General features: G+C 29.0%; 1 protein-coding gene across 1 annotated transcript in view; it reads right to left on the bottom strand.

The window, feature by feature from the left end:
- The window catches only part of Zw10 (Zeste-white 10 kinetochore protein), a 58,711-nt gene that overhangs the window by 29,559 nt on the left and 17,145 nt on the right, over positions 1 to 12,007 (bottom strand). Inside the window, exons 4-5 of the mRNA XM_075359899.1 lie at positions 9,133 to 9,335; positions 2,380 to 2,471 (exon numbers count right to left, since the gene is read on the bottom strand). Of these exons, the coding sequence (XP_075216014.1) occupies positions 2,380 to 2,471; positions 9,133 to 9,335 (295 nt within the window). The remainder of the gene's footprint in view (positions 1 to 2,379; positions 2,472 to 9,132; positions 9,336 to 12,007) is intronic.

Here is a 12,007-nt window from a genome sequence, read left to right as displayed (position 1 = left end):
AAAATTATGATTCTTTTGGATAAACCTGTTGAGCTTCATCTTAAGTCCCTGTAAATGCACAACTACATTACATCATTGTTTGGTTTGGTGATTAGATTGGGATGATTATCTCATAAAGAAACTCATCTTTTTCCTAGTGTAAGTTAGACCAAAACCTGTTGTATAACAAATTGCATTATGTACTGATTATTATTATTATTGATTATATTATTATTATTATTAACCATGTACTAATGTCCAAAAAAATTATGATTCTTTTGGATAAACCTGTTGAGCTTCATCTTAAGTCCCTGTAAATGCACAACTACATTACATCATTGTTTGGTTTGGTGATTAGATTGGGATGATTATCTCATAAAGAAACTCATCTTTTTCCTAGTGTAAATTAGACCAAAACCTGTTGTATAACAAATTGCATTATGTACTGATTATTATTATTATTAACCATGTACTAATGTCCAAAAAAATTATGATTCTTTTGGATAAACCTGTTGAGCTTCATCTTAAGTCCCTGTAAATGCACAACTACATTACATAATTGTTTGGTTTGGTGATTAGATTGGGATGATTATCTCATAAAGAAACTCATCTTTTTCCTAGTGTAAGTTAGACCAAAACCTGTTGTATAACAAATTGCATTATGTACTGATTATTATTATTATTGATTATATTATTATTATTATTAACCATGTACTAATGTCCAAAAAAATTATGATTCTTTTGGATAAACCTGTTGAGCTTCATCTTAAGTCCCTGTAAATGCACAACTACATTACATCATTGTTTGGTTTGGTGATTAGATTGGGATGATTATCTCATAAAGAAACTCATCTTTTTCCTAGTGTAAGTTAGACCAAAACCTGTTGTATAACAAATTGCATTATGTACTGATTATTATTATTATTGATTATATTATTATTATTAACCATGTACTAATGTCCAAAAAAATTATGATTCTTTTGGATAAACCTGTTGAGCTTCATCTTAAGTCCCTGTAAATGCACAACTACATTACATAATTGTTTGGTTTGGTGATTAGATTGGGATGATTATCTCATAAAGAAACTCATCTTTTTCCTAGTGTAAGTTAGACCAAAACCTGTTGTATAACAAATTGCATTATGTACTGATTATTATTATTATTGATTATATTATTATTACTGATTATTATTGCATTATGTACTGTGTATTAGTAGCGTCACTTGCTTGCCTACTTTTGTTCTCTTCTTTTCTTTACCATTATCAGCTACTTCAAAAAATTTTAATTTTGGTTGTTTTCCTAATGTAAATCAAATAACAGCAGTCATCTTATTCATGCTATTCTTGTCAAATAATTTTATTTCTTTAACAATCATCTTTCTCAGTGCTTCCTTATTTTTCGGTTTTATCTACAAAACACTGATCCAAGATCACATAGATATAAAAAGACAATAAAAAATAAAACAAAAGATTTTATAGAATGTAATTGCTGCATCACAATGTAAGTTTGTAGCACACTGTAAGCAGCTAAAATAAAGGAGCAGTTATTGACCCCTTACACACTGAACAAGTGAGACATCAAAATTGCAGAGGGGTGAGAATAAAAATGGCACAAATATTACTAACATGGTTGAAAAGACTTATGACCACTCCCAGATTAATTTATGAGATTTATTTACTGATATGATCATTTTTATAAAAAAAAAAAAAATAAAAAAAAAATACAAACTTATGATCAATTAATATTATTATTCATTCAAAGTATATATGATCAATTAATATTACTATTCATTCAAAGTACACATGTACAGTCGCCGCCAAGTAACGACAAGGTTGGAATGGCGATAATTACTAACTAAAGGATCATGCATCACATTTATGCTACTAAGATTTGACTAATCACAGTATGTCAATGTTTCAGAGAACAATAGTATAGCAGTGACATGGGCTGAACATCAAATCTCTATCATCAAAATTTAATTTTCAAACAAAAAATTATAATTTTCTACTGCATATATTTAGTTCATTTAAATAAAACTGAATAAACAAAACAATTAATTTATAAAAACAAAAAATGGAATGAAGAAGCTAAAATACTTTTCTCACCAAATTTGATGATATAATTTCCAAATATTCTACTTCATAACTAACAATGAAACAAGCAGAAATTAATGCTATTAGTTCTTCTTATAGTCAACAAATGAACCTAACACTGGTAAGAATATTATAAATTAATTTTTTTTTTCATATGTATATTTTTAATATGTTAAATACAACTGCTATAACATATGCTTAAAAATATTTATAATCAAGAAATTGTTACTTTGAAGCAGTAATAATAAATAGTTAAAATTCTAAATAAAAATGGGTTATGGAAACAATTATAAGTATACAACATACCTTATTTGGCATAATGGAAATCTGTAAGTATTAGGGCTAAGTTCTGAAACACAAACACTGCAATCTGAATCAGGTTGTAGCACAGTTTTTACCTGTGAAATGAATTATTTTACATTAATAACATCCAAGAATAAAAGTTTCAGCAAAAAATTAAATGGAGTCCTCATTTTAATCTTATCCCCATAGCATCATTTCTGTTTTGCAGCCAGTAACTTACTTAATAATATAATTTACAGTCACATCAACAATTAAAGTCATAAGCGAATTATCAGTGTAATGTAACTGTACCAGTAAATTTTGTAGTCTTGAACAAACTCAGGTCGACTACTCCTGAGACAAGTGGTTACTTGAAACCCAACCACCAAACAACACCAGTATCCATGATCTGAACATTTTTAATTACATGCCAATGAAAACATTTAGTGACGTGCAGTTGGCAATATTGTGTTCCACATAACCTCCTCTGTAACCACATGTTCTTAGATTGTTGATATCTAGTTTAGTTTTTGGTGTTATTGTTATTTGAATGCAATGTGTTCAAGTGTTAGTAGCAATTTTTTGATGATTGAACCTTTGTCTCAATGTTGTAGCCATAAACCCAGCTTTCATCTCTCATTATGAACCTTGAATGTTTCATCACCATTGGCTTGTTCAACAAGTTGTAGACAAATGTCCATTCAATTTTTTTTTTTTTTTTGCTGTCTGGCCATCAAACAAGGAACAAACTTTGCTGTAATTCTATGCATGTAAAATTTTTCAATCAAAATATCATGACATGACAGTTGAAGTCGAAGGCCTTTCTAGTCAAGGGTCATCTTCAATTGACTAAGAACCACTTTAATCGTAAAACCCATTCATAACAATGCATACAAACCAGAGCATCATCTTCGTAAGTTATTTCAAAAGCTGAAACGTTTCTGTGAAAATTTTCCCCAGTTCACGCAAAATTTTACGTTGTATCATTGCTGCTGAAAATCACACATTACAAAAACCGCTAACACTTAAACAAGTTGCACTCAAATAACAATAACACGAAAACTGAACGAGTTATCAACATCCAAGAACATGTGGTTACAGAAGAGAACACAATGCTACCAACCGAACATCACTAAATATCTTTGTTGGGGTGTAATTAAAAGTGTTTGGTTATTTTCTGAACAGACTTTGTATGAGAGTACACAAACCTTATAATTCATTTAAAAGATAACAGGACTATTTAATTATTTTATTTCAAAGGTACTTAGAATTTCTATAATATAAAATCATATCTTTAAAAATTTTTCTCTTGAATTTTTTTGTAGCAATAATACATGTAAAACCTTTGTATCCAGATATTAATACATTTGAGAGTAACCAGTTATTTTTACTACTTATAAACAATTTGTTCTCTGCATTAACATATTGTTAACAACAATAAAACTTCTTTTTTTTTAAATTTATTTATTCTTTATATCTTACAGATATAGACTGGTCTACATGATGTGAAATTAGAAATCATTTGAAAATATTAACTTTATTTAATAAATAAAGTTTGCACCATTATTATTACTTTCAATCTTCAATTGTAAAAGAAATTCATAAGTTGAATAATTTATGTTAAATAATTAAAATGGATTCATTAAAATGAAAATAAGATATTTAATTGATCTGCTCTAATGCAATACATTTCATCTAGTGAAGTGTGAGAAAAACAAGCAGCCTGACTCCTAAACTTTCAGATCAATGGCTGATAACAGTCTTTCCAGGTATTTATCTCATAAGTTATAATAAATAGTTTCTTTCTGTAACTAATTTACTTAAGAGATTATTTTTATAATTGCATTATTTTTTAGTAAGTCCTTGTACATTCTTTAAATCAAATTCATTCTTACGAAACTGAAAACCTAAAAATTAAAAGTGACCAATTTTCAACAAAATTCTCTTAAACATACTTGTAAGAAAATATGATCAGCTTTACTTGTTTCTCAGGTTTTCTATAAAAACTAATTAAAAAGCACAAACACTACAGAAAAGCAATAATTTAAAAAATGAAACTCTATCTCATGAAATGCTGACATCATGATGAAATATAAATTTATTTATTCACCTCTCAGCCTGTTTTAACAAAACCTCTATCTAAAGTTAGCCTTTCTTACACTGGAGCACTGCTTCAGCAAGTCTTTTTATGGGACTCTAACAGACAAGTCAGACACAATAGAAATGGTACATTCCTGAATAATCTAATTTCCTAAATAGTATTATCAAAGAAAAAAATTAACAATAGAAAATTAAAAATATTTTTACACCTTGCTCCTTTTTATAATCAAAACTTCAATATAATAAGATCAGTGAATTGTCTGTGTGGGTAATATTATAGAATAAAAAAAATTGTAGCCCCTTTCTAACTCTGAAGCTGTCTAAGATAGAGAATTGTAACATTCAGTAAAATTTATGGATCAATTATTCACCCTTTGACAGGAATGCAACTCAACATTTCGAAATAGCAACATCCATCAGTGACACCTAATTGTAAACCTCTCATTAAATACTAGAAAAAAATAGAAAGATCAATTTGTCTACAATGTCTCAATCTAATTAACAAAAGGAAAAATTTTATATTTCTCTAATTATTCTAAATTGAATAGAATAATCATTAATTTGAATGATAAAATGGAATGGGATGATTTAATTTAATTTAATTAAGATTGACAGAAAAGTTAATTTCAAGATTTTTTTGTATTATTATGGTAAAATTCTTAATTTAAATCTATGAGGATGATGAAATCACATTGTTCAACTGATTTTAAATATACCAATAAACATCAAAATTACTAACATATTTAATAAATTTCAAAAGATAAAAACAGTAAAATAACTTTAATATATAAGATATTCCATGAAGAAACTTTCAGGATGTTCTACAGATGAAAATAATGAAAAAGGTTCATATACACATACATCTGAAAACCCTTGTTTTCGAGTTATAGCTAGTGAAAAATTTTGCCTGGATTTCAGCTTTTCTAATAAAAATAAGTCCAATATTTTTTGAGAACAAATTAAGGAATGAAGTTGTGGTTTCTTATGTAATTTGCATTGGGAAATAGGAAAAACAACTAGTAAAAATAGAACTTTAACTCCGGTAGTTTTTAAGATATTCAATGTAAATACAAAACTTGATGTTGAAAAAGTTTTTTTTTAAGTTTGTGGTATAATAGCTTTGTTAAATGACTAATAAAAGCAAACGATTTAATAACAAAACTTGTAGACAATTTAATTCTGAGGAAATTAATGTAAATACAAACAATAAAAAGTAAATAAAAAATTTTTTAAAATCAGTTTTTTATTGAAGTAAAACAGAAAAAAATAGACAGAAAATTATGTAATTCTGAACCTAATATATGTTATTCTTAATATAGCAAAACAAAAATAAAAATACATTAAATTATAAATGGTAATAGAATAATAACCTTGGTTATAGTAATTTTTTTCAAAATTCCCTCCTTCACAATATACACAGCATTCTGTCCGATATAAAATATTTCCAGTGGCTTTCTGTATAAATCGAATAGCATTTTGTATTTTAATGAATTAGCTTTTTGTTGGTATATTACTGTTTTCATACGGCCCCAAATAAAGTAAAATGATGGTGTTAAAGTGATCTCTAGCTACTAAAGAAAAATGTGGCATTACACCATCATGCTGGAAAATCATTTGCAATCAGTTTGTAAAAGTACATCCTCCAAAAGGGCCGGCAAATTATTTTTCAAGAAATGAACATATATATCTCCAGCAAGGTTTTCACTCAACACAATCTTCCCAGAATTTTGTCACAAAAAATGCCACACCAAACATTAATGTGAAATCTTTGCTGGAGACTAGTTTCCACAGTACCATGTGGATTGTCTTCGCTCCATAAATGACAACACAGTATGTCTGAAATGTTCCCAAACTAAATTAAATAAAAATACTGATTAAAAAATAAATGAATTTACTGACATCAGCCCTCTACATAGAACCCTTCTCTAGTTATACACTTGTTGCAGTCAGTAGAGCCCATCAAATGCTCTGGAGAAATCACTTTGTGGGATCGCCTTCAACTGCTCAGTGCAAGCCCTTTGGATAGCTGGAATGTTGAAAAGCAGCCTTTCATCTTCAACTTGAGTTTTGGGAACAAAAAATAGTCTGCTAGAGCTAAGTCAGGTGAATAGGGTGGGGAAATGAGATGGTGATTTGATTTGTGGCATAATATCACGTTAAAAACTGTTGCTGTGTGCCGGGGCACTGTCATGCAAGAGAGCACAACTGCCCAGATCCCAATACCCAGGCCAAATTTGATGAATGCGAATCATCAGGCATTTCATTACTTTCCAATAGAATTTAGAATTCACAGTTTGACCAGTTGCGCACACACTTCGCAACATTTTCGTCGTGAACAGCTGTTGCCAGCCTCCCACTTCATTCAATGTTATCCAATGTTATCCACTTCAATTGTTATCCAACAATTGTCTCTACCATCTTTAAACTGCTTCCACAAGTATGTTGTAATATGAGATGTGGCTTCATCACCAAATGCTTGCTGAATCATAGAATAAGTTTCAATGAAAGATTTTTAAAGTCGAACACAAAATTTTGTCACACTTCTCTGTTTCATGTCGCAAGCTCGCACAAGGTCACATGAACACAATGTACGCAACCAAATATAACTCGAGATTGAAGTGACGAAACGTTAATAAAATTTTGTATACACACTCATGAGCCATTGTACTACATAGTTCCTTGGTTGTCTGAGAGATGGCACAACTTGTATTGACTACAGAAATTTAGCTCGAGAACTTTTCAGACATACTGTGTATTTTTAGAATCGAAAACTCTCATAAAAATGACTTCATCAGTAAATAAAATTAAATTTACCTTATCAACATTGTCTAGAAACCAATTACAAAGTTTAACCACAGAGGGTAATCTGTTGGCTGAAAATGTTGAACCTTCTGCAGATGGAAAGGACAAACATTTTCTTTCCATATGAAACTTTGTTTTTCAACAAACTAGTTTGACATGAATTTTGCCTTATACTAGTGCCTGGGCTATGCTGAGTCCCATGATGATTTACTTGGCGTTCAGCATTCAACAGAAAACAAACATGTTAGAAATTACCTTTTCATTCATGAACGCTGATACACCAAAGAAAATTTTTCGTATTTGGAATCCTCCTTCCTGTAAATCTTACCTAATATTCACATTGAGCACCTTCAGAATTCTGTCTCAAAATCCATAAACAAAAATTATATTGCCATATTCCTCAATAGAAAATTGAAACATTTTTACACTACAATAACTATTATGATAACAGTACACTTTCTTTACTGAATGACAACAGATTCAAACGAAGAACACAATTTTCATTGTCGACCAGCTGTTAGTATAATAATTTTTTAAAAATATTTCTAAAGTAACAAACATTTAGTTTTTTACACAATTATTCTGTTTTAATTACATCAATTATTGAATATATAGAGCTAAAACATTGTTTTATAAATTTTGTATCTTTTAAAATTAGTTTTAGTAATTAGGTTTTTTGTTTTTAGAAAGAATTTTTTTAGGTACAGAAAGAATAATATGTTTTTTTTTGCCTTTTTTCATTTGTTTTGCTTTAATAAAACACCAAGTTTTTATTTTTTATTGGCAGTATTTACATTTAATTTTCTCAGAACTGAATTCTCTAAAAGTTTTAGTTACTAAATCGTCCACATTTATAAGTTACTTAACAAGGCTGTTGTACTACAAACCTAAAATAACTTGTTTTTTAACACCAAATTTTGTGTTTTCCATTAATATCTTAAAAACTGTGTATGTGTAAGTGTATATATATATATATATATAATGAATTATAAAGGCAATCAAAATAATTTTCATCAATAATAATTTAATTTTAAACAATTTTTATTAATTTGATATAACTGAAGTAAAAAATAAATTCAAATAATACCATAATACCAAATTGTAGCTAATGTACATTATTAAATCACTTAAATAATTGTATAAAAGGTATTTTTTTTTTAATTTATTCATAAATTAAACCAAATTTAAAAAAAAAAAAACAGTAGCTTTCACAATTCCAATAGGCTTAAATTAAGAATTTGGTAAACTCCATTTAGCTATAATAAGGTAATAAATTGCATTATAGTAAAATACATTTTCAATTTTCATTATAATAAATCTTAAAAACCATCCTACTCAACCATATCTCTAAATGTATATCAACCAATTAGTTTTTGAACTTTATTTCTCCACCACTTTGGATTGGATCATAGAAATTTGACCTTACACCAATTTTCTCATACAGATGAGAACTTTAAAATGAGGTGCCACATGATGGGTATTGTTATTTAAAGTTTTGAATTCCACCTCTATTCGCTCTTCAATAAGAGTAAAAATTCCATTAATTCCAAAAGGTGCTGTAATTGACAAACAAATTCTGCCGAATGTTTCAAACCTCCATCTGAAACAGCTTCAAAATTAGAAAAGGGGTGACTCATTCTGTGTGAACAACGTATTTCACTGCAGTTTTTATATTTATAGAATACAACTTTTCTACCAATCAATTTTTCATTTTTGGTCTGCTGTGAATTTTCACATCCTAAAATTCATAAACATTTCAACTTGATTGCAAAAATAGTAAAATAAGATAAATTTCACCACACATACAGAAAGCGTTAGAAAATTATTTTTTAATCTGTTAACAAACTGCCTCACTAATATCTACGAAATACATACCTTTCTAACTAAGCCAACCCGTTGTTCATTTTTCTCTTTATCTAACAATTTATAATTAACTCCAGCTTCAATCATGTCATGTAGATCTTTTTTCATAAGTTGTCTTGCAGATTCCAAATAGCAGTCACATATCTTATTGGTAATTAAAACATCAACATTTGCAGCATAATCCAGTAGCTGTTTATTTTCTGAAGGTAAAAACCCTTTAAAAAACATTTTACTTATAAAATACATAAACTACTGAAGCAATTTTTCTATAAGTTAAAAGTAGATTATCACAAATAATAATAAACTTGGTATTACTTTCATTTGACTGTAGGTTCATAACCATAAAATCAAACAATTGACATGAGAAAATAAAAAATAGCAAATCACTTAAACTGACCTGGCACTAAAAAATAATGCAACCATTTTTGCAACACTCAAGTACAACAAACATTCCATGACTACAGGATACTATGAAAATCAGAATTTATACTATTATGAATACAACAAAAACATAATATTACCCATTAGTAAATTAAATCCTTCAAAATAATTTCACATAATACTAAACTCATTAGGCACTGCTTTCTACCAATTGTCCTCTTTTCCACTTCCTTACAAAGAAAAACTTTTTCTAAACTAGGCAATTCAACAATTAGTTTCTGTTCATAAAAAAATCAAGTTACTCAGTTTTTGTAGAAAACAGGACAACATCAATCTAAGTCTTCAAAAACTTGTCTGTGACTTAAATATGATGATTATATAGCATATATGAAAATGGGTGTCATGAATTTAGTCATGGTCACAAATCACATACATGTGACAGATGAAGAGACAGATAATCCCTCCAAATCAACAGACCTTGTCTCTAAAACTGAATATTTGAGCTGTTAGCTGCTACAAATTATTTATAGATTTAAAAGAAATACAGAATGCCCAAAAAAGAATTCTGCAGTTTTAAATTAAAATTATTATATTACTTTAACACAATAAATCTACGTTTTTTACTAAATGAGAGTACTAAATCTAAAGTTTTTTTAGCTTTTAATGTAACTCAATGTAAGCACCACTTACAGCCCTGCAGATGTCAAACTGATAATCCATCTAATTCCATATTTTGGCTAGCATATCTGCAGGAATTGCTTCCACGGCTGCTGTTATTCTTTAGCACAGATGATCACGTAACTGGATTTTTCTTGGTTACAGGACTTTTATAAAGACCCAAAAAATAAATCCATTAGCTTCAAATCAAGACTTTCCTGTGGCTAAGTAATAGTAGCTTCTTTGCTAATCCAGTCTTTGGGAACTTGTCAATGAGCACAGTCTGCTAAGCGTTTGCATGATGTGAAGAGGCTCTATCTTGTAGGAAAGTTAGGCCCACCATATTCTCAAACTGTGGAAACAAAAAGCTTTCTAACATAGTCTAGTTATGGGGAGAAAAATGGCTTAGAAATTTGATTATGCTTGATACTACACCAGACATTAACTTTCAGGTAGTTGCAGATGAATTCCACTGATTCGTATTGATTTTCTGAGCCCCATACTTGATAATTATGGCAATTCACAATTCTTCAGAAAATAAAATGTGCTACAGGTAATTCTGATCAGCAGAAATGAAGTGTAACATGATCTTTACAAATTGAACTCTTGAGTTTAATTTCATAGAGTAGCTGTAATTTACAAGCACAAAGTTTCAATCGCTTGCAAACAACATGGACAGTGTTTTAAGAAATGCTTAGTTGACAACTAAAACTACAAACGAACATTTTAGATATCACTAGAAAAACAGTCAAATTTTTTCTGTGTTTTCGTCACTTGTTTCAGGCCTACCTAGTGAAAATCCTCTCAAAACACTTCTGATTTCCAAAAATTATTTATATCATTTATGGATGCTTTTGTCACTCACACAATTTCTATGTATGACAGTCACCGATTTTGTTTCTGCAAACCAGTATACACAATAAGCTTTCTCTTGTGATGTTACTATGGTATTGAAGACCAGACTCATAACAACTTGGCCTGTGTAGCAGTCTAATGCAGCTAGTACATGGTAGAGAGAGAATGAGTTAACTAAAACTTAATTGTTGTGGCTTTAAGATCACACGTAATACTACTGAGTATTGCAAAATAAAAACTATATTCCTTCTTGAAACTCCACAGTTCTTTTTCGAACAACTAGTATTTAATTTTTTTCAAAAGGAACTATGTGAAAACTGTTCACAACTAAATAAAGTACCAAAACGTGTCAGTAGATGGTCCACCAACACAGAGGACAGCTTATCTCAACAACAGAGGAGATATGTAGAAAAATAAAGGAGAAATGTATTTTTTTTTTAACATATAAAGTAATGTTTCAGTTAAAATAGATTATTACGATAAATAATTATAAAAAAATGAGCTGATAAGCTTATTTTCTGACTCTACTGCTTACAAAGCCTTTTTGACTTCACTTACTACTAAACAATGATGTTTTAACATTTGTTTTAGTAGTAACAAACTCTCAAAACAAGAAAACAGAATTTTACAGAAGTTACAAAGAAAATTAGGAAGTCAATTTTTATAACAAAAATATTTAGTCAGATAAAAGCAGATACTAAAACGACAAAACTAAGTGTAATTATAAATATAACATTACCATATCAGATAAATTAAAAAGATCATATCCAAGGATGATGATACTTTATTGATCACTGTATAAAAATTGATCTAACTAATGAATTTTTCACCCTCAATTTATTTTATCTGGATAGAATCTGTACTGGCCACAATATCTAGTAAAACCATACCCACAATATAAGCTACACCAATCACAGACGTACAGTTTGAGCTGTTAAAGATGACACACTTATTTTTCTACTGTCTATACATTAATAAAAAAAACCACTTAAAA

Source organism: Lycorma delicatula, chromosome 3 (assembly GCF_047948215.1).
Source record: "Lycorma delicatula isolate Av1 chromosome 3, ASM4794821v1, whole genome shotgun sequence".
Taxonomy (NCBI): domain Eukaryota; kingdom Metazoa; phylum Arthropoda; class Insecta; order Hemiptera; family Fulgoridae; genus Lycorma; species Lycorma delicatula.
The sequence above is the reverse complement of the archived record's forward strand: the minus strand, read 5'-3'. Positions and strand labels throughout refer to the sequence as shown.